The sequence below is a fragment of the Pipistrellus hanaki genome, assembly GCF_964339955.1.
Source record: "Pipistrellus hanaki genome assembly, chromosome: 9".
NCBI classification, from domain to species: domain Eukaryota; kingdom Metazoa; phylum Chordata; class Mammalia; order Chiroptera; family Vespertilionidae; genus Pipistrellus; species Pipistrellus hanaki.
In genome coordinates, this window is record NC_140511.1 from 16,446,975 (window position 1) to 16,471,809 (window position 24,835).

The 24,835-nt window shown below is 39.2% G+C and overlaps 1 protein-coding gene across 6 annotated transcripts in view; it reads left to right on the forward strand.

Annotated features, from left to right (window-relative positions):
- Positions 1-24,835, forward strand: part of GRIA4 (glutamate ionotropic receptor AMPA type subunit 4) — a 391,466-nt gene that overhangs the window by 288,691 nt on the left and 77,940 nt on the right. For all 6 annotated transcript variants that reach the window (XM_084895140.1, XM_084895142.1, XM_084895139.1 and 3 more), the window contains exons 6-7: positions 10,408-10,461; positions 20,663-20,821. In XM_084895140.1, the coding sequence (XP_084751266.1) occupies positions 10,408-10,461; positions 20,663-20,821 (213 nt within the window). The remainder of the gene's footprint in view (positions 1-10,407; positions 10,462-20,662; positions 20,822-24,835) is intronic.

Sequence of the window (24,835 nt, forward strand, 5' to 3'; positions counted from 1 at the left end):
CTTTCACTTAATGCTTATGTTTATTTAATGTGTTTGTTCACGAAAGCACAGAATTAACCTCTCCACCTATATCGCATTACAAAATGTCTTTACAATTAAAGAAGAGCATGCTGCTCATTGGTTCTTTCTAGCTGTTCTGTGTGTTCCAAATTAATAAGTACAAATTCCACAGAATATTTTTGTGCCTCTTTGAAAATACTTTAAAATCAATGAAATGAAATGCTACTAACTAAAAATGGATCTCTACTAAGAAATATTCAGAGTTAACATAATGAGAATTATGACATTATTCAAGCTTTCTGGATATAGAATTTTCAAACCACCATAATTGTCGGAGAGAAGAATATACATACGGGGATATTTACTGTGTGCTTTTCAGTACTGTTGGCAGTTACCTTGATGAGGTGGAGTGTAATGGAGTGGGAATTAAACACCTGGTTTTCAGCACTTGCTTTCCATTCATAGTTCTACCACCCTGTTCAAATCATATCGCTTGCAGAGCCCTCAAAGTGGGAGAGGTGTATGTAAAGGTATCTACAATTTGTGATCTGAAAGGATAAAACTGAAGGATTTTTTAAAATTCTTTATTGTTGAAAGTATTACATATGTCTTTCCCCCCCCCCCCTATTGACTTCTACTGCTTCCCAGCACAGGCCCTCATTCCCCTACTGTCTGTGTCTATTGGTCATGCTTAAATACATACATACAAGTCCTTTAGATGATCTCTTACCCCCTTCCCTCCCCTATCCTTCCTCTGAGGTTTGATGGTCTGTTCCACGCTTCTGTGTCCATGGATCTATTTTCGTTCATCAGTTTATGTTGTTAATTATATTCTACACATGAGTGAGATCATGTGGTACTTATCTTTCTCTGATTGGCTTATTTCACTTAGCATAATGCTACCAGGTCCATCCATGCTGTTGGAAATGGTAAGAGTTCTTTCTTTTTACAGCAGTGTAGTATTCCGTTGTGAAGATGTAGCACTGTTTTTATTTATTTTTTTTTTCCTTTTCCAAGATGATTTATTTCATTTATCAACAACATGGGGTCAGAAAAGCCCAGTTGTAGGGGATCTTCTTATCACTAGAACCAGTCTCAAGCAACCTTATGCATCTCTGCTCCCTCTCCAGTCCTTGGGAGCTCTCAATTGCTCTCCCGGCTGCTGGGTAGGTGAGGGGCCCACCCTACCCTTCCCACAGAAGGGGACTCAATATACCTCAGCCGCCTCACCAGGTGCCAGGGCACAGATCCCTTTGGCGACACCTTCTCAGCCCAGCAGGGATCAGAACCAGGGAGGCCCAGACAGCTGGTGATGGCACACCCTGTGGGAATGGAGGAGCAGCAGGCCTGGTAAACCCTTCAGGGGACCAGAGCCTTCTCAGACACTTCTCCCTGCACGGTGATCCACAGCCAGGATCTACAGAGCCCCACAAAGACCTGCTGCAAACTGGCAGATATTCTAGTGTGAAGAGAGGGTGGCAAGAGCCAGCTGGCTTGGGTGCAGGGTGCAGAAGGAAGGGCCTCAATGCCCTGGGGTAAAGTGCTCTGGCCTGGGCGGCTCTCGGAGCTCCTGCCACCCTTCCCTTCCTGCTGACACCAGCCCCAGAGCCCTAATCTTTGCTGGAGTTGTCAAACTCCTCCCAGTCAGATACACTCATGGTCTCCGAGGCGAAGTCCCGGTCGGCCTGGTGGTCAGCGGTCCCGTGGGACAGCTCCAGGAGCAGGAAGCAGGGCAGGGTGAGCACACAGGCCGCCAGGCCCAAGATGGAGTTGTCCAGCTTGGGCCCTTCCTCTCAGCAGTCCTTCTCCACTTCGTAGATGTGTAGCACTGTTTTTAATCCACTCATTTGCTGATGGGCATTTAGGCTGTTTCCAAATCTTAGCTATGGTAAATTTTCTTGCTATGAACACAGGGGTGCATATGTTCTTTCTGATTGATGTTTCATATTTCTTGGGATATATTCTAAGAAGTGGGATTACTGGGTCAAACGGGAGTTCCATTTTTAATTTTTGAGGAAACGCCATGCTATTTTTGAAAGAGGATGCACCAGTCTGCACTCCCACCATCAATGTACAAGGGTTCCCTTTTCTCCACATCCTCACCAGCACTTGTCATTTATTGATTTCTGGATGATAATTATTATGATAGATGTGAGATGATACCTCATTATTGTTTTGATTTGCATCTCTCAGATGATTAGTAACTTTGAGCATTTTTCTCATATGTCTCTTGACCTTCTGAATGTCCCCTTTTCAAAAGTGTCTATTTAGTTTTTTTGCCCATTTTTTAATTGGATTATTTATCTTCCTTTTGTTAAATTGTATGAGTTCCCTATATTTTGGAGATTAAATTGTTATTAGATGTAACATTGGGAAATATGTTCTCCCAGGCAGTGGGCTCTCTTGTTGTTTTGTTAATGATTTATTTTGCTGTGCAGAAGATTTTTATTTTGATGTAGGCCCATTTTTTAAATTTTCTCCTTAGTTTCTATTGTCCTAGGAGATGTATTGGTAAATATATTGCTATGAGATAAGTCTGATATTTTGCTCTCTATGAATTCTTCTAAGATTTTTATGGTTTTCTGTCACTGTCATGTTTAAGTATTTTATCTATTTTGAGTTTAGTTTTGTGTATGCTGTAAATTGGTGGTCTAGTTTCATTTCTTTGCATGCATCTGTCCAATCTTTCCAACACCATTTATTGAAGAGACTGTCTTGACTCCATGGTATGCTCTTGCCTCTTTTGTCAAATATTAATTGAGCACAATGGCTTGGGTTGATTTCTGGGTTCTTTGTTCTGTTCCATTGGTCTATATGTCTGTTCTTGTGGCAGTACCAGGCAGTTTTGAGAACAGTGCCTTTGTAATACAGCTTGATATCTGATATTGTGATCCCTCCAACTTTGTTATTCTTTCTCAGGATTGCTGTGGCTATTCAGGGTCTTTTTTCATTCCAGATGAATTTTTGGGGAGTTTGTTCTAGGTCTTTGAAATATGCCATTGGCATTTTAATGGGAATTGCATTGAATCTGTAGATTGCTTTGGGTAGTATGGACATTTTTATTATGTTAATTCTAGGAATCCATGAACACTGTATGTTCTTCCATCTGTTTATGTCTTCCTCTATCTCTTTTTTCAGTGTCCTGTAGTTATTGGAGTACAGGTCTTTTACTACTTTAGTTAAGTTTATTCCTAGGAATCTTAACTTTGAGTCTTTTATCTTTGCTTCTTAGTGAGCTTGGCTAAAGGTTCATCAATCTGGTTTATCCTTTCAAAGAACCAGCTCTTGGTTCTATTGACCTTTTGTATTATTTTGTTTGTTTGTTCGTTTGTTTGTTTGTTTTGGGGGGTTGTTGTTGTTTCTTTGGTCTCTATGTCATTTATTTCTGCTATGATCTTTATTATTTCCTTCCATCTGCTTACTCTGGGATTTTCTTGTTGTTCTCTTTCTAATTCTTTGATTTGTATGGTTAGATAATTTAGTACTATTTTTTTGTTTTTTGGTTTTTTGTTTTTTGTTTTTTTGAGGTAGGCCTGTAGAGCTATGAACTTTCCTCTCAGGACTGCTTTCACTGTGTCCCAAAGATTTTGGATTATTGTGTTTTCATTGTCGTTTGTTACCAGGATGCTTTTAATTTTTTTTTATATCTTTACCTGTGTCCTAATATGTTGTTTATCTTTGAAAATGTCCCATGTGCATTTGGGAAGTATGTATATTCTGTAGCTTTTGGGGTGAAATATTTTGAAGATGTCAATTAATACCATCTGATATAGTGAGTCAATTAGGGTTGATGTTTCTTTGCTGATTTTTTGTCTAGAGTATTTATCCAGTGGTGTCAATGGGGTACTAAAGTCCCCAATTATGACTGTATTGCTGTCAATCTCTCCCTTGATATCTCCCAGAAGGTTTTTTATGTATTTGGGTGCTCCTGTATTGGGTGCATATATGTTTACCTGAGTCATATCCTCTTGCTTAATTGTTCCCTTTAGTATTATGAAGTAACCTTCCTTATCTATTGTGATGGCATTAACCATGACGTCTATTTTGTCAGATATAAGTATCACTATCCCAGCTTTTTTTCTTCATGTCCATTTGCTTGAAATCAACTCCCTCAGCTATTTTTTATTTGCGAAGCTTCTGATTTCACCCTCAACTTTGAATGAGAGCCTTGCTGGATAGAGTATTCTTGGATTCAGGGGAGGACTGTTGGGGGAGACCCAGGCCTGCAGGGGCGGGCCTTCAGGTGAGGACTTTTGGGGGGACGAGCCAGGCCTACAGGGGAGGGCAGTTGAGGGGGATCATGCCTGCAGGGGAGGGCATTTGGGAGAGACCAGGCCTGCAGTGGAGGGCAGTTGAGGGGGGACCAGGCCTGCAGGTGAGGACAGTTTTGGGGGACCAGGCCTTCAGGGAAGGGCAGTTTGGGGGAACCAGGCCTGCAGGGAAGGGCTGTTGTGGACAATCAGGTTATCAGGGAGGGCAGTTAGAGGAGACCAGGCCAGCAGAGGAGGGCAGTTGGGAGATACCAGGCCAGCAGGGGAGGGCAGTTGGGGGGACCAGGCCGGCAGGAAAGGGCAGTTTGGAGGGACTAGGTCAGCAGGGGAGTGCAGCTGGGGGGATATAACCTGGCCTACAGGAGAAGCAGTTGTGGGGACCAGGCCTTCAGAGGAGGGCAGTTGGGAGCCAGCAGTCCTGGGTGTGGGAGGGATGTCTGACCGCCCGTTTAGGCCTCATCCTTCTGGGATCAGGTCTAAATGGGCAGTCAGACATCCCTCAAAGGGTCCCAAATTGGAGAGGGTGCAGGCTGGATGAGGGACACCCTCGCCCCGTGCACGTATTTCATGCACCGAGCCTCTAGTCGATACATAAAGGATTAATATAAAATTTGATTGTGGATTGAAGACCAAACTTCATTCATTTTCAATCTCAAATTGATCATAATGTACTAGTGCTTATGACATTTATATTCTCATTACTTCTTTATTCATCCAATCAATATTTAATAGGATCTGTTCTCTCTTTAAAAAGTCCTTTTTCTCCCAATCAATGATACCATCTTTCCTTAAAACCCACACCACTTCCTTCACTTTGCCTTCTATTGCAGTTATATTAAGCATCCTGTAACAGCAGCACTGACTTAACTTTATAATCCTTGAATTTCTAACTGTAAAAGTATACAGAAGAGACATTTACTGACCTGCCTTTTTGTAAAGATGGAGTCAAGATGTAGAAGTGTCCTGGGTTTATTTTTCTCTAATTTTAATAAATAAATAAATAAAGGTTTAAAAGTCCCAGCCCCATTTATAAAAATAGATTATGCCATAACCTATAATAATAAAAGCATAATATGCTAATTAGACCAGTCATCCTTCCGGACAACCTAACAGACGAAGCCTGAGTCCCAGGTGCCGGAGTGAAGCCCGGGTCCCGCGTGCCATAGGGAAGCTGGTGCAGCAGCCAGGGGAAGGAAGGCCTACTCTTGCACAAATTTTGTGCATCAGGCCTCTAGTTTGTTAATAAAACAATTGCAGTACCTTATTGATGTACATAAGCCTAATTTTAGAACTAAGTCTATCCAACACCATGTCTATTTCCTATAAACCAAACAAGAAACAGTAAGTAAAGGAATAAATTAATTACTTTTCCTAAGTGGTTTATTCTTGTAAAGATGGGTTCTTTAGAAAACATATGATCAGAATAACTTATATGTTCTTCTAAACCCATCTTAACTTAGCACTCTACTCCAGGCATTCAATCATTATTCTTTGTCTAGTTTCAAACAGTTTCTTTTAAGAAGATAAATGATAAAAATGCAGATCTTTTACTCCTACATTTTTCTGTCTTTATAAAAGGCCATAATTAATTTTTTGCAACCAGTCGTCACCCTAGGCATTGTTTTCCCTTGACAACACAGCCAAAACACTTGAATGAAGATAGTGCTATTTTATATTCATTTTATTCACCTCAAGCTGTTTCTTTTCCCTCTTCAAAAGGAAAAACATCAGAGACACAGGTTTGGACTACATTCAAATTGAAGTCACTAGATTTATTTTTTATTTTTTTACATAAAATAGTCTTCACTTTGGTTGAGATGATAAAAGATGTAAAACACCACTAATGACATTGTCAATTTTACCCAGTCATTTTTTTTTTTACTTAAATAATTGATATTCTATGTATAGGATTCATTACTATGGAGTATAAATTGGATTTTTTTAAACAAAGTAACTTTCATCAAGTGGCGGATAGTTGGCAGAAGGACCAAGATCTTGCATTAAACCATGACCACCCCAGGTAACGGTGGTGAGTGTTCAAGCAATGAGGTCTTTGCAACACTGTGTGCAGCACAGTTGTTTTCTTCCCAGCCTGGATCTAGATCAGCAGAAATGGTATTCTTTCTAGCATCGCCAGCCAGGTAAATAAATCTGCAGATCACTGCTCCCTGGGGCACTCATTTCCCAGAATGTTGATGCATATCAAGCTCTATAAGGCCTTTGCTTCCAGGATTCTTGTCACTTTCGGTTCTTTTTGGTTTCTCTAAGTCCTCATCCCTTGAAAATGTATTACATAACTTTTAATTTATTATAGTTCTTTGCCAGGCAATCTAGAACTGATAATGATTTCTGTACAAAGATACCCAGTGCAGAATTTCCACTGGTTTCACATTTATAAGTATTACACTTTAAAGTGAATTTAAAAGAAAGCAGAGATAATATATTGACTGAGGCCACACAGAAATCATAAGCTGAGGATGTTGAGAAAGAAAAGATGGGATTTGCATGGAAGCTTAGAGAGTACAAAAATGCTATAATAGCCACAAAAAGTTATGATGACTCAGTAAGAGATAATTTATGGGTTGCCCAGTGGCAATAATCCCTGCTCATGTCAGATAGTAGTAATTTCTACTATCTGACATACCATTCCCTTTAATTTCTAGTAAACGGAATGGTATACAGTTTCCCAGGTGAGTACTAACCATCATGTTTCTTGATAATTGTCTTTTGCATAAGCTGTATGTATCTCAGATGCCCCCAAAATAAGAAAGCTTCAGGCTATTCTGCTCATGATGAGTCACTCAGGTTAGGGTTACCCATTATAATGACTAATTAAGCTGTTTCTTTGCTGAATTTTCTTTATAATCTCATCTACTTATTGCTTGTCTTCATCTTTATGATAAGATTATCAAGGGAAATTTGTTTTAGGTAAATTGTGGAGAAGATAAATCTGGCATACAAAACATGTAGAAATGTTATGTAAAGCATTTCAAATGCATAGCTGAGCTTCCAGGAAAGTAAAGAAAACCTTCAGGGGCCAAGAATAAAAGATGATTGCACTAAAGGACGTTGCCAGATTGGGTAACCTGACGGGGAATTTAATGCTCACCCAAGAACAGGAACTTTTTCAGTCAAGGCAATAAATTATACCTAATATCTCATAGTAAGCCAGACTATTGAAGGGTAACACTCAAATAAAAGAACAGAAGAAAATCTATTATCTGTACAAGGAGACAACTAAGTGTTTTCTGTCTTGGCCTCGGGTTAGTTTGGTGAGAAATATATATTTTATAAGAATTTGACATCACAGTCTTCTTTGGACAGCTTGTATTTATAATTTATACACACAAATAGAAATGGATAAATTATTATAAAAGTGGCCCTATTTCCCTGACTAATATGGTTCAGTTGGTTGAATGTTATCCCATGCACTGAAAGGCCACCAGTTCCATTCCCAGTCAGAGCACATGCCCAGATTGCAGGTTTCATCCTTGGTCAGGGAGCATGCAGTAGACAGCCAATTGATGCTTCTCTCTCACATCAATGTTTCTTTCTGTCTCCATCCCCCTTCCATTCTCTCTCTCTCTCTCAAATCAATAAAAAACATTGTTTTAAGAAGTGGCCCTAGGGCTGTTTTACCAACATTGCAATATCTATTAGAAGCAAACACCCACAAAAAAAAAATATTTGGAGTAATTTTAAGGGCTATTGGTTTGAGAAATTTCCAGAATTGTTGAAGGGGAATTTTCATAGTCAGGAAGCACTACAAATTCTGAACAATATAAGCAAAAGTTAAAAAGTAAATATTTAAAATCATTGTAGTGAAAATACAGTAACTTAAAGACAAAGAAGAGATCTTAGATGTAGCCAAAAGAAAAGATGAAATAAGCAGTGATCCCACTTCACTAATAGCCATGTGCACAAAACTGTTTCCCAGCACAATTCATAGAATTTAAATAGGGTTTTCCTGTGTTTTATACACAAGTCACTAAGTCACAAAGAAATATTTTTAGAGGATAATAAAATGCTAAAAACAACTTTATGATGAAAGTTCATGAAAATCTTATATTGTGTTGTTACATTTGAGGTGACCAATGAGATTCCAAAATTGCTCACTATTAACTGTCATTACATTTTCTCTGGAAGGAATTTTTCAGTTTTAAAATAAGAGTTTTAATTTTTAGTGCAGAAATTCAGTTGTACTTCTTAAAAAGTCTTATTATTTATTTTTCTTAAAAATATCCATGTCACTAATTTCCTAAAACTTCCTAAAAAACATTCTTATTAAAAAATGAATCTAGGGGAGAGAAAGTACCTTGATACTGTGTTCTCCTTATTTTCTTTATTATAATAAAACTAGAGGCCTGGTGCACGAATTCACACACAAGTGGGGTCACTGGGCCTGGCCAGAGATCGGGGCCCATTGGGGTGGCCGGCCATGGGATGGGACCACAGGAGGCTGGCCAGCCATAAGAGGTTCGTTGTGGAGCACATTGACCACTTGGGGGCAGCTCTTGCATTGAGCGTCTGTCCCTTGGTGGTCAGTGTGCATCACAGTGACTAGTCAACTGGTTGTAACAGTCACTTAGGCTTTTATAAATAGATGATAGATAGATAGATAGATAGATACTGCTATACTCATATGCAAGTGAGAATTAACTGTTATGTGATTATGTGATATTAGCGGTATCTGAAAACAGAAATTGTTCTTAGAAATATATTGTTTTCTCCTCACAACAGTAATCCAACCTACTCTGAAAATAATTCTTACCAGTTGAAGACATCTAACAATTTATGGTGCATTTCTATAAATTATCAGTAAATTAAGTACATCTAAAATTTTTGGAACAAAATCATTTTAAGCTTCTTATGTTAGTATATATTTTATAGAAATGCTAGTGGCCTGGTGCATGAATTTGTACACATTGAAAGCAAATTAATTAGGAGAAACATTTTAATATCACTCTATGCCCTTGCTCTATAATAAAAGTGTCAGAGATGAAAGAAAATTACTAAAATGTATATGAAAATAATATATAAATTGATAAATAAATGATAACAATATGGTATAACAACAACAAAGACATGATATAAAAACAACAAAAACATGATATAAAACAACAAAAATATGATATAAAAACAACATTGATAAAAACAATGACTGATAAATTGAATAAATTTATCTAGTATCTCCCTGTATACCACATTCAGAGTAAAAACACTTTCAGAGTGTTTCACTAATTTCCCTTGTGATGCAGTATTTACAACTTTAACTTTAACGTCACATGCTCTTCAAACTCAAGAGAAAGAAACATATGTGATCATGTCTGAAAATGGGTTTAGATAGGAATATTCCTACTCTGTCTAGAATTTGTCCTTGTGATTTAGTAATAGTCATCACAAATACTGGCATCGTGGGAAACTGTCTTTAAATTAATTTACATGGGAGGCCAGTGTCAGATGAGGAAAATCAATTCTTGGAATCAGAATAACCTCTCCTTCCACAGATCCTGTAAATACTTCAGCTTCAATTATGTGAGGTAGCAATCTTGTTATAATAAATCTAGTACCATTACAAAGACCCCATTTGCTATTAAGATTTCTCAGTAGCACGATGATTACATATACTTTCCATTTTAATTTATGACAAGGCATTCCCAAAGGAGTAATACTACTGTATTAAGAAATTCTATGGGAAAATTTTCCTTTTTGGCATCATTCGTTGAATCGATGAAATTATCATTCAAATAGGTGTGAAAATCTCCACTTTCTTTCAGCTTCAGAATGTCAACAAAAACAACCAAATTCATGATCAACCATGACAGGTCAAAACAAGCAAGAGCTTTATATGTATCACTCATGCGCTAGTCAATGTTTATTTTTAAATTGCCAATACACATCACATGTACTGGCCAGTAGGCTAGCCAGATGGATGGACTGATGGCCGGTCACTTAGCCTTTTATAAATATAGATATGTAAACTATTCATTTGGATAATTCACTTTCATAAGAAAAATGCTGTGATTTTCTCATCAGCTTTTTTAATGAATTATGCTAAAAGGTTAAAATTCCACTGTTAAAAATATAATCATTCAGTAAAATTAAATTGGCTTCTCGTTTCCTTATATCTTCACAGATTGTGAGTGTTGGAAAGCATGTTAAAGGCTACCATTATATCATCGCAAACTTGGTAAGAACATTTTATTTTCTATTTTTCATAAAAATTTCTCAAGATTATTTCAACTACACCTCAAAATAATATTCCAATAAATGATTGCAAGATATTACTTACTAATCAGTTGAAGAATTGTTACTATATTACTTACTAAGTTTTTGTTACGTAGGATTCTATTTTTATTTCAAAGAACATTATATTTCTAATGTAGAATTCAATGTAGTTGATGCAGAATAGCTTGATATCTACCAATATGACCTTTAAAGCTAATTACAGTGTTTGCTTTACTATGATATCAATCCACATTAAATAATGGCCTTTTCTCTGTAGAGATGATAAATGCCACTCTATGAATAAAGATTACCAGAGATCAACATGGAAATTAATGAGGAGAAATATTAATTAACAGCAGGGAGAGAGAAAGTATGTGGACATGTGTGGTGTGTATGTGGGTGAGTGAGGGACAGGTAACACAGGAGTCCCCAGAACTGGCAGACCTTGCTCTCCTAGATGGGGAGACCCTGCTACCACTGCAGGCACTCCCGGGCCTGCCCAGATTCAGTGCAGAACCCACACCATCCTGAAAGAGGGAGCAGCAGAGGCCAGGATCACAGCAACATCAATCCCCAGACTAATCTCTGATACCTCCATGTACCTATGCAGAGCAGCTGCTTGCTAGCCATAACCCATGTGGGACCACCACCATGCCTTTGCAATGAGTAGCATGATACCCACACCATAGGCTCCCAGACATCTGCAGTGAGTGCATGCCAGAGAGATCTCCCAAGCTGTACCTCCTCACTGGAGCCCAGACCCAGCATCCCAGGATCCCACACTTCAGGTCTCCAGCTGTGAGTGCAAACCAGGGGTACCCCTGCTGCACCCTGTCCCCAGTCCCAGTATAAAGCTTCAATCCAGCATGTCCTCCACCCCTGGCCCAAGAGGGAGCCCTCAGTTGGTGCATACTCAACCTGAGGCCCAGGACAGAGCTGCCAGTACAACCAGATGCATCTAGCCACAGGTCACAGGACAATTTGTTTATTTTCTCCTTCCTTTCCATTGTCCCAAGAAATGTGTCAGTAAACAATGCTACGAGCTATATCTAAGATATTACTGGAAACTGGCAAACCGTGTTCTTTAATTTTAAGAAAAACAAGATTAAAATGGCTATTTAAGAAAGTTTTGTATTGTAATTCAAATTGTTTAAAATTATGTCAGTTTTTCTCATATTAAATGTAGTTGGTTATTGAATCAGATAGATGCATGAGTCAAAAATCCTAATGACCTAAGGCAAGTCTTTTTAAATTCTTGGCAAGTCTCACTTGGTATTTCTTAACTCTGCCACGTGGGAAATGAACTAGCCATGCGGGGATATTCTCCTTGCTTTATTAGAATACCATCTGCCCCAAGAGCTTGATCTCAAAAGTGGTATATCTTAAAAAAGTTCAGAATGTTTTCTTCTTTTTCACCTTTCCCACCAATTTCTTTGGTGAGGATATTTTCCTTGAAGAAGGAAAAGAAACAGTGACTGCAAAGAGATTGCATTGTGTCCACTATCTTCATCATCGCATATTGAGACAGGAATTTTCTGTGGTTAGGGACCTCAGTTTCATTATGGAATTGAGATATTAAAATGCAGCAATAGACTGTAAACAGTTTCTGTATTGTGTTTCTTGAATAAAGTATAATTATGCTACTTAAGGGATTATCATGAAGATATTGAGAAACTTTGACTAATGCTTTGCATTATTTTTAAGAAGGCCCAGAGTCTGAATATTATATTTATAAAAATTCAAATATATGTAAATCTTAAAACTAGTATATTCTGGTATTAATCACTATAAGACCAAAAAGAAAGTCTCATTCTTATGAAATGTCTGAATTCACAATGACATTATATAAGGAGATTCTGGCAAATAGCAGGTATTGACATATATTCTTTCCAAACAATGGAATCCAGGAAAAAAAATTGACATGTTATACACTGTTATGCCAGAAATAAATTCCTGACATTGTCAAACCAATACAAAATGGAAAGAATTAATAACTATAACATCCTAATGGGTATCACAGACTGTCTTAAACAGCCCTACTAGATGGTAGCATATGTAAGTTTTCTATAAAATGATTAATTAACAGCATATGGAGTAGAAAAATATTTTGCTTGTATTGGGTAATATAATTATCACTCTGACTAAAAATAGCCAAGCTTCTACCATACGTAGTTGGTATCATTGTAACACATGACAAGGCCAGTAATTTGTACATATCTACATTATAATATAGTTTATTAATATGGATTCTATTGACTTATTCATTTATCCTTAAGAAACTGACTTTCAAAAGCAGAATGATTTTTGTTTCATTGGGCCAATCAACAATTTATTTCTTGAGAACTATGCCCATAAGATTCCCACATGTCAAATCAATTAAGTACCAAAACAAAGATTGTATTATTATTATATTTAATATTTGAAAGGCTGAGTGATTTTCCCCAAAGATTACTAACAAGACAACAATGTCCCTCTCCTCATTTTACTGAACATTGAACTAAAGGTTCAAGCAAGTGATGTTAGGCAAGAAAAATAAATAAAAGGCATCCAGATTGAGAAAGACAGTTTTATATACAGAAAATCCTAAGAAATCTAATTTAAAAAAAAAAAAAAACTGAAAACTAATAATGGGTCTAGCAGGGTTGCAAAATATAAGGTCAATATACAAAAATCTCTATATTTCTATACAGTAGCAACATTTTAAAAGTAAAGTTAAGAAAATAATTATATTTCTAAATTACAATTACAATATTCAGTTAAAGGGGTTGTTACTTAACCAACTCATCAAGATTGATTTATTTGGAGGGATCAAGATGGAGACAGAAAACGCTCCTGTATGTCCTTCACCCCACAGATTCACACACAGAGCAATTCCTATGAAAGAAATGCAGAAAGAAGCTGAGTGACTCTTATACTTCAGGCAACTAAGAAAATACCCACATCAAAATGGGTAGGAAAGGCTGAGACACATTCTCTCCATAAACACTATCCCTGGTACAGTGTCATAAATTTTTTTAAAGAATCCCTAATTCCCAGCTTCTCCATGAGGAGCAAAGATTTGGACTGAAAATTTAACACCCCTGCCACTCAAGAGACAGATCCCGCGCCCCCCCCCCCCCCCCCGAAAAATGTCTACCTCTGAAGTCAAGGGCACATATATCCCCAAGATCCACAGGTCTATAGAAAATAGAAGCCATTCTAAATGGGTGCATGAGCACTCCATGTGGCTATCCCAACAGGCCTCAAAACAAAGGGAGAAAGCAAAATGCCCACCTCCCAGTATTTTCCTGGAAGAGGATTGACTCCATACTTTGCAACCTGCTGCCTGAGAGTCCATCTTTAAGCGTCTAGCTTCACACATGTAGGGCATGGCTGTGATCCTCCATGGTGCCTGGGGGAGCAGGTAAGCATGTATGCCACTTTCTGTCCTCCAGCTTCCTCTTACTGTAAACCAGGCTGCCAACCTGTCTCTAGAAGGAGACTGTACACATGCCTGGCACCCCATCTTCTGCTTATGCTGCCCAAGGGACAACTGAATCTGATAGCCAACTGAGCTTGCATTCACAAACCCCACAGGACTGCAGCAAACAGTGAAGCAGTTCTTAACTGGTAGTGCATGAGAGTACTTGCCACAGCTATCCCCCCAGGGCTCAGTGTTGAGGAAACAAGCAAAATGCTCAGTTTGCAATCTTTCCTTAAATGGGTTTGACTGCATATTTTCAAGCTGCTGCCTAAGGGTCAGGTTTATAATCACCTGCATCTAGGTGTTCAAAGAAGGCAGCGTGAGCAATCACACAGGCTTGAGAGCTTAGGCTGCCCTGGTTTGTCCAAAAGGGAGTTCATAAAAACAGTTGTAAAGATGCTTCTGAGGTTAGGAAAGCAACACAAAAACAAAATGAGAATTTCAGCAAAGATATAGAAAATATAAAAAGGTACCATACAGAAATCACAAAGTTGAAGAATATGATAACTGAACTCCAAATTGCAGTTAACAGCAGACTAGATTAAGGGGGAGAAAAGAACAGCTAACTTGAAGTCAGAACAGTGGAATTCAATCAGATAAACAACAAGAAAACAGAATGAAAAACACTGAATATATTTAAGGGACTTATGATACATGATCAAATCGATGAATATACACATTACAGAAGTTCCAGAAAGAAAAGACAGAGATAAAGGGGCAGAAAGCCTTTTCAAAGAAGTAATAGTTGAAAATTTTTCTAACCCAGGGAAAGAAACACACATTCAGAACCAAGAAGCCCCAAAATACCAAAAAGTTGAATTTAAAGAGACACACACTGAGACACATTATAATTAAATAAAATAAAAAACAAAAAGAGAATCTTAAAATAAGCTAGAGCAATGCAACTTGTTATGTACAAGGGAACCACTTACAAGACTACAAGTGTATTTTTCAGCAAAATCTTATAAGCAAGAAGAAAATGAGATGATATATTCAAAGGGCTGAAAGAAGTAAAAAACAGCCAACCAAGAATGCCTTACCTGACAAAGATGTAATTCAGAATTGGAGAGATAGTTTTCCAGACTAACAAAAGCTGAAAGAGTTGATCACAATGAGTGTGGCCTTACAAGAAATGTTAACATTACAAGGTGAAATTAAAGGACACAAATTACTAACATGAAAGTATAAATCCACTGGTAAAGGTAAATATACAGACAAATTCAGAATACTCCAATATACAGGACACCCTGTAGTAATAGTGGTGGGTAAATCACTTTTAATTCTCACATAAAGGTTAAAAGACTAAAGCATTAAAAGGAATTATAACTACAATCACTTGTAATTGGATACACAATATAAAAATATGTAAATTATAATACCAAAAACATAAAATGTAGGATGGAATGTTTTAAATTGCAGAGATTTGTATGTGTTCCAAGTTTAGTTGTTATAAGCTTAAGTTAAACTGTTATAACTATAAGATGCTTTATGTAAGCCTCACAGTAACCACAAAGCAAAAACCTAGAGTAGAAACACAAAAGATGAAGTAAAAGGGATCAAAACATCACTATGTCAAGTCATCAAATCACCAAAGAGGAAAACAAGAGAGGGAGAAAGAACAAAGGACCTATGAATCAGCTGGAAAAAAATTAAAATGCAAATAACAAGTCCATCCTACCAATAACATTATATGTAAATGGATTACATCCTCCAATTAAAAGACATAGAGTTCCTGAATAGATCAAATAAAGACCCAACTATATGCTGCTTACAAAAGATTGCTTCAGATTTAAGGGCACACATAGACTGAAAGTGAAGGAAAGGATAAAAGATAGTCCATGCAAATAGAAACAAAGAAAGAAGGAGAATCTATACTTATATTAGACCAAATTGGCTTTAATGCAGAACTAACAAGATACAAAGAAGGTCATATAATAATAAAGGGGCCAATTCATCAATAGAATATAACATTTGTATATATATACCTGATATAAGAGCATCTAAATATATAAAGCAAATATTAACAGATCTGAAAACAGAAAAAGACAGCAATACAATAATAGTAGGAAACTCCAATACTCAATTTTCAACAAAGGATAGATAACCTTGTAAGGCCAGATGCCCCTTGCCAGTGGTTTAGCAAATATTTAAATGAAAGGTTAGTGTCAGAATGAGGACTGGAACTCAGTTCCCAAAATTTGCAGACTAAAGTTTTTACTCAATGATCCCACTAAAGATCCATGAACCCAGGTCCCCCCACTGCCATTGGCAGGGGTGGGGAGGGTGTCATGGTTTATTAGTTACCTAAATCCAGCCCCCCCCCCCCCCAATGCAGAATTACAATCTTATTATAATGTTACCCAAAACTTTCAATTCCACAATATTCTCTGGGTAAAAACTGAAATCTCAGTGACCACCAAAATACCTGTTTCCAACAAAACTGCTTCCCAGTCTAGAGCCTATCATTTTTCCTATATCAAATTATTTTTAAAATATACAAAATGGAAAACATTGCCTGTACTCAGACAAACATAGCTAACATGAACTTAGCCAGCCACCATTCATTTGGATCACCACTGGGAGGAGTTTATAATCAGACGTGGCAATATTTTTTTTTCTTTACCTGCAGCATAGCAGCAGGACGGGACCAGAGAAATCTGGGTTATTATTTATCAGACTTGACATCAAATGACTTTTCTGCAGACTGCAGCTTTGCCTGCGTGTCTCGCAGCTGTGGGATGATGCTATGAAAGAAAGCGTCTATTGTAGCCACTGCGGGAAGAAAAATAAAAAATGTCATCAATTAGCAACGAATGCAATAGTTGAATCACTGTGGCTTTTAGAAAACTGAAATTATTTGCTTGGCTGTGGGTCTGGTCAATATTCTCGTAGAAACAAACAAATGCTTAACTGACATTTTACTACCTGGAGATTGATGGGCAGCGTTTGCCCGCATTTCAAAACCATAGATTTGCTTTCTGGTGCCTAGCTTCTTTCCCTGTGAAAGGAGAATGTTACTGATGAGCTGTCAAATTAGCTGGCACATAATAGGCATGAAATAAATATTTGTTGAATGAATAAATTAAGGATAGCCATTATTTACTAAATCCAAACCAGATGTGCTAGCTACCTTAGCATTCTCATTCTCGTTGTACATGTGGAGAAGTTACCACACAGGGATTTAGAGTTTAGGCTGTTTTCTACAGTATTATTACCCACCCACCCTTTTCCTAGAGACATTACATATTTGTATAAGAATATACAAATATACACAGGGCATGGAATTAAAAAGGCAAACTCAAGAGATAGCTTGGCTCCAATACATAGTTGCTGGGTGAACTTGAATAGTTTTGCTGTAACCCACTGAGCCTCAGTTTTCCTTATTTATAAAATACTAGAAGCGTGGGACACAAAATCGTGCATGGGGGTGTCCCTCAGCCCACCTGTACCCTCTCCAACCGGGAGATGTTAAGACATCCCTCTGACAATTCAAGACTGCTAGCTCCTAACTGCTCAACTGCCTGATCACCCCTAACCATTCCCCTGCCGACTTGATCACTCCCAACTGTCCTCCCCTGACAGCCTGATCGCCCCCAACTGCCCTCTCTTGCTGTCCTGGTTGCCCCAACTTCTTGCTCGCCTATGCTGGCCTGATCTCAACCCTAACTGCTTGCTCCCCTGCCAGCCTGATCGCTCCTAACCTCCTCTGCCTCAGCCTCTGTGGCTTTGTCCAGAAAAAAAAGTCGATGTCCAGTATAATTAGCATATTACCCTTTTATTAGTATAGATGGCTCATAATAGGATCTACCTCATAACCTTGTTGTGAGAGCTAAACTAGATAATCTATGTGGTGTGTCTAGAAAAGTGCCTGACACATAACAAGCCCAGCATTAATATTAGCTATTAGTTCACACTCCTGGGGCTTTCCATAGCAACTTTGCTAAGTTGCAAAGAGACCAATTTGTTTCCTTTTAGGTGGCCAACAGCAATGTGCATGTATTGGCAAAGCAACCTCCTTTGTTATTTTTTAAAAGACACAGACGTTTCCAAAAACGTGGCTGAGATGCAGTCAGTTGGCGAGACAACCCCAGTTCTTCCTCTCCTCCCCGCTTCCTGCTCTGACTCCTCATGTAACTGCAAGGTTACTGCTGCACATTTTACTTCCACACACACACACACACACACACACACACACACACACAAAAAAAAAAAAAAAAAAAAAAAGACAAAACACTTTCTCTTAGTTCCCACAACAATTGAGTCAAATTCATATTTTTAAAAGGAACTTTACTAAACCTAAGAGAAAACAAAAAATAATTCAAATACAGATGTAAAAGCCTGTGTGTGTGTGTGTGTGTGTGTGTGTGTGTGTTGTTTACTTTTCTCTGAGTTAATATCTTTGGGTTTATTAATTCACTTCCCTAATATTCTCTGTGCCCTCTTCTTATAATTTTATTTGTTTTACACTTTGCATTGAACATGTATTTTTGTAAGGCATTTTAAATATTTAATGGGGACAAAGGGGAACCAGGTATAAAACAAGGTAGATGATGATGATAGATAGATAGATAGATAGATAGATAGATAGATAGATCGATAAGTAGATTATAGATAGAGATAGATAGATGATAGATAGATAGAGATGATAGATAGATAGATAGATAGATAGATAGATAGATATGATAGATAGATAGATAGATAGATAGATAGATAGATAGATAGATAGATGATAGATAGATAAATGATAGACAGATAGATGATAGGTAGATAGATAGATAGATAGATAGATAGATAGATAGATAGATAGAAATAATTTTTCAGCATTATTGAAACTCAATTAACTACCTCTCAACCAAAAAGGTGACACCTTCCCCTGCCAGCAGCCTCACTCCACTGGTTGGACACAGTCTTTCTTCCTATCATACAGGAGGCCATGAGTGGCCTATCTTGCTCTCTTCTCTTCACTGCCATTTCCCAGGACTATAAAGATTATAGAGACTGATGTAATCAAAACTTTTACCCTCGCTGGCTCAAATTAGCAATGCTGTCTGCTTTTAGAGCACTTTGTAATTAAACTGAACCATTAAAGAGGTATGATAGATAGAGACAGACTCATAGTACCATGATATCTTGATATTATCGTCACATAAGACATTTCTGCTCATCAATCCCAGAGGGCAGTTATGTCCTCAATAAGAGACTTGTTGATGATACCATATTCATCTCTTATATCCACCAGCTATGCATCATAAAAGGCATTCAAAGGCATTTAAGAAGTACGTGTTAAATTGAGTTGAACTGAACTGAAAACACTTATGCCCTTTTCTCATGTATTAGATTTTGAGTGACAGAATTTAACAACTAAACTGACATATTTGGATCTTGCACCTGCCATTGCTTTATTAGAAATATTCCAATAACAGAGTAATATGCAAATTGGCCGTCATTATTCCAAGACACAAGATGGCCACCCCATGTGGTCAAAGATGGTTGCCCCATGTGGATACAAGATGGCCTGCAGGGAGGGAAGTTGTGGCAGTTAGGGGTGACAGGTCAGCAGAGGAAGGCAATTGGGTGTGACCAGGCCTGCAGAGGAGGGCATTTGGGGGAGACAAGGCCAGCAAGGGAGAGCAGTTGGGGGAGACACAGACCTGCAGTGGAAGACATTTGGGGAGAACCCAGGCCTGCAGGGAAGGGCAGTTGGGGGAGACCAGGCCAGCAGGGAAGGGCAGTTGGGGGGTGGGGGGCGGGAACCAGGCCTGTAGGGGAGGGCCTTTGTGGAGGACAAGGCCTGCAGGGGAAGCCATTGGTAGGGACTAGGACAGCAGGGGTAGGACAGTTAGGGGGACCCAAGTCTGCAGGGGAGGGCAGTTAGGGGCAATCAGGCCAGCTGGGGAGCAGTTAGACATTAATCAGGCTGGCAGGGGAGTGGTTAGAGGGTGATCAGGCTGGCAGGCAGAAGCATTTAGGGGCAATCAGGCAGAGGCAAGCAAGTGGTTGGGTGCCAGCAGTCCTGAATTGTGAGAAGGATGTTCAACCACCTGTTTAGGCCCGATGCCAGTGGTATCAGTACCATAGGCAGTCAGACATCCACGAGGGGTCCCAGATTGGAGAGGGTGCAGACTGGGCTGAGGGACACACACCCCTCCACTCACTGTGCGCAAATTTCATGCACTGAGCCTCTAGTGTATATTTATATTTCCAGTCGTTGCTTTATTATATATGTATACCCTATATAATAAAGAGGTAATATGCAAATTGACCTTCATGCCTTCACACAAGATGGTCACTCCCATGTGATCAAAGATGGCTACCACAAGATGGCCTGCAGGGGAGGGCAGTTGTGGGCAATCAGGCTGGCAGGGGAGCAGTTAGGCATCGATCAGGCTGGCAGGGGAAGTGGTTAGGGATAATCAGGCAGGCAGGAAGACGAGTAGTTGGGACCCAACAGTCCTGGATTGTGAGAGGGATGTCCAACTGCTGGTTGGACAGGCCTATACAAGCAGTCAGACATCCCCTGAGGAGTCCCAGATTAGAGAGGTTCCAGGCTGGGCTGAGGGACACCACCCCCTCAGTGCACACATTTCATGCAGCAGGCCTCTAGTGTGTGTATGAGTGTATGTGTGTATTTAATTTATTTAACATTGAAGAACTGAAGTGCATAATGATGAATTAAACAAACTATCATTGATTTTTATAGGGATTCAAGGATATTTCTCTTGAGAGGTTTATACATGGTGGAGCCAATGTTACAGGATTCCAGTTGGTGGATTTTAATACACCTATGGTAACCAAACTAATGGATCGCTGGAAGAAACTAGACCAGAGAGAGTATCCAGGATCTGAGACTCCTCCAAAGGTATTTGTTTGTTTTTGTCTTATATATGTTTAGTATTTTCCAAATTTAACATAGAAAGTTCATGATGCAGTTTTTCTGGTACTTTGTCCTCAGACAGTGTGATGGGCAGAAGCATTTTGTCACTATCACTGTGCTGCACCAGCCCTTAATTATTTCTAAATGTCTATATTTAAGAGTAGAAGTGGTAGTGCTCAAGCAGTTTCCTGCTATTATTACTTTTTAAATTTCCATTGAAGGTATGGAATGCTTTTTTATTTTAATCCTCACCTAAGGATATGTTCTTCATTGATTCTAGAAAGGGAGGAAGGGAGCAGGGGACACATGTCCTGACCAGGGATCAAATTGCAATCTGAGTATGTGCCTTGACTGGGAATTGAACCCACAACCCATCAGTGCACCGGACGATGCTCTAATCACTGAGTATACCAGCCAGGGGAATCATATGCTCCAAACAACATTTGTTAACTAAATATTTCAAATTTGAACAACATTGGTAACTATCAACCCAGGGGGAAAAAAAATTAAAAAACCTATGTTTTCAAAGTGATTTAAATTACTATATAAATTAGGAAATTGGTAGAATGTAAAATGTGTAACCTTCTAAAAAATTTTTTTTTCAAATAAATAGTAAAAGGCCTAGTTGCTTAATTTTTTCTGATAGACATTGCAGAAGTGTTACTTGTATTTGCAAAGGAAGCGGGTAAATTTCTGATTATAGCAATTTTTCCTTTTTTTTTTTTTTCAAAAGAGAACATATATTTTAAAGAGAAAGGGAGGAGAGAGAGAGAGATAGAAACATCAATGATGGGAGAGAATTATTGATTGTCTACTTCCTGCACATCCCCTACTGGGATTCAAACCCTCAATCTGGGCATATGCCCTTGACCGGAATGGAGCCTGGGACCCTTTAGTCTTCAGGCAGCTGATGAATGATTCTCTCTTATCATTGATGTTTCTCTCTCTCTCTCTCTCTCTCTCTCTCTCTCTCTCTCTCTCTCTCTCTCTCTCTCTCTCCCTCTCTTCCTCTATGAAATAAATATATATATATATATATATATATATATATATATATATATATATTTATTTCAGAAACCTGTGAATTCTTTTTTCTATTGCCTTTAGTAGGTTCAAAGATGAGTCATGCCAGAAGCTCAATCATATCATGTATTAATGCCCAAAGAGAAGAATGACAAGCTTCCTGTTGAATTCATTTCTAATCTAGACTGTTTGCCAGACAGCAGCTCCCCTCACTCTGCCATCAGTGTCTGTGGAGACTCTCTTCCTCATGAGACACCCTTATCTCTTCCTTCCTCACACCTGGTGTTGTGAGACCATTAATCATGCCCACATTTCTTCTGCAAACCATCTGTTCACGTTTTTGTTACCATTTGAGTTTTAGTAACTAGAATGAGCTTCAAACTTCCTGTCAGTGTTTTGTAGCTTCTTGCAACTATTTTTCATTTCAGAGATAGTATTAACATGTGGTCAAAGCGTCCACTGTGGTCCCCCCACCTGGACCACTGGCATCCTTAGCCCTTCCCTGCCTTTAGCCCATCCCAATGCCTATATTTGCTAACCTGTAACTAGACTTCTCTATGCTACAGCTTTGGCAAATAAAAGGCATCTAGTGTCATATGTATTTTTATATGTAAATACAAATAATTTTCTCACCTTTCACAGCTCTTAGAGTGATGCTAAGCACTCAGTGGCCATTTAATAAATACAGAGGTAGGCAAAAGTAGGTTCACAGTTGTACATACGAAAAATACAACAATTAATAATATTACACTAATAAAGTGTTTCATATACTAACAAATGTAAACCTACTTTTGCCAACCCCATATATACAGGTGATTCTCAGTATCCACAGTAGTTATGTTCTATAAAGTTGCTGTGAACACTGGATCTTAGTTCCCAGGCGGAAAACAAGATTAGGTTCCTGCAAGCCTCCAGTCACAGCGTTTTTGTCCACTGATCAACACATAGCACACGTGTTTTTGTTTACAGACAGCTTATATGTACAATACACTAGAGGCCCAGAGCATGGATTCATGCACCTGTGGGGTCCCTCAGGGTGGCCTGTGGGATCAGGTGGAAGCTGGCTCTTTGACATTCCTCAAGGGGTCCCAGATTGCCAGAGGGCACAGGCCAGGCCAAGGGGCCCCAGTGGTGCACGATCGGGGCCAGAGAAGGACCTCAGGATGGCTCCAGGGAGTGTCCAGCCCATCTTGCCGAGTCCCTATCCATGGACCCCAACAGCAAGCTAACTTACCAGTCAGAGCGTCTGCCCCCTGGTGGTCAGTGTGCATCATAGCAACAGGTCAAATGAACAGTTGGACACTTAGCATATTAGGCTTTTATTATATAGGATTGTTGCTTCATTAACATTGACGTCATGGCTAATAGCACTATGACTCATGCCTAACAAAGATTACCTCATGTATTTTCTCCATAAAGCACACCACAGCCTTCCTGCACTGAGGAACACTAAGCAGATTTACACTTTTGAGCCCTTTTAAGCAGTGAAATTATTGGCAAAAAGCACAAAACCGTGAGAAACCTGTCACTAAACAGATCACATGGGGACACTTGTCTACAGCCTGAGAGCTGAAACAGGAAGGCATAGCACCCCCTTGGGTTGCAGCTGGGAAGCTGTACCTTGGGGGCTGAGGTTAGCACCACACCACACACATATGCAAATAACTGCCCTGATGATGGATTTGGGGATCACAAATTTGACCAAGAAGGCAAATGTTCAATATGGAATCCATGAACAATGAGGATTACATTAATTAAATTATATTTGATTTTTTTTTTGGGGGGGGGGTAGTGTTTTGACCAAGATTTAAAGCATGATTTTTGCCTTGTCTCACACTGTCTTCAAAAAAAATATTTTGGCCCTAGTCAGTTTGGCTCAGTGGATAGAGCATCTGCCTGCAGACTGAAGGGGTCACAGGTTCGATTCTGTTCACATGCCTGGGTTGTGGGCCATGCAGGAGGGCCATGCAGGAGGCAACTGATCAATGGTGTTACTCTCTCATCAATGTTTCTATCTCTCTATCCCTCTCTTGAAATTAATAAAATAAAAACATATATTTAAAAATATTTTTTAAAAATAAAAAAATCTGCCGAAACCGGTTTGGCTCAGTGGTAGAGCGTCGGTCTGCAGACTGAAAGGTCCCAGGTTCGATTCCGGTCAAGGGCATGTACCTGGGCTGTGGGCACATCCCCAGTAGGGGATGTGCAAGAGGCAGCTGGTCGATGTTTCTCTCTCATCGACATTTCTAGCTCTCTATATCTCTCCCTTTCTCTCTGTAAAAAATCAATAAAATATATAAAAATTAAAAAAATTTTAAAAATTTAAAAATCTGTGCTAGTACCCCACGTTGGGCTGCCAGTTGTGAGTGCCCCCCCAACCCCCCACGTCCTGCATAGGGTTCAGGTTCAGGGTTTGGGCTCTGGAGGAGGCTGGACACAAATGAAAGAGACTAGACAAGAAAATATTAATTTGGGAATTGGGGGTCAGGCGGGAGCCCAGCTCAAGAGGAAGGACGGCCTTGCCATCCTTTTTATTCAGGTTTGGGGTACAATTATAACCATTAGGCAGACAATTCCTATAATAGCTCGATGATAGCCCATCAGCCAGGACTTACATAAACTAAAAGGTGGAAGTTGCATCAGCTCCCTCTGACCCTGGCCAGAGCCTTCAAGGTTAACCAGCCTTCCGGACTCCTTGTCCACCTCTTTCTGCTGGTGAAGGCAATGGGCAGCTTCCAACACTTCTGGAATGATTTTCCACTATGCAGGCCTATCACATCTTCCCAGTTTGTCCCTCTGCTCCTTTGGGGCCAGGAAAAAGGAACAGTCCTAACTGTTCCCACGCCTTCTCAGTCCCCTGCTCTTGCTGCACCTCAGCTGCCTCCACCTTCATTTCCACCGTCCCAGCCTTGAACTCAAATTCACGTTCTCTGTAAAGACTTTTCTTAGTCCTCCAGTACATATAATTCTTTCTCC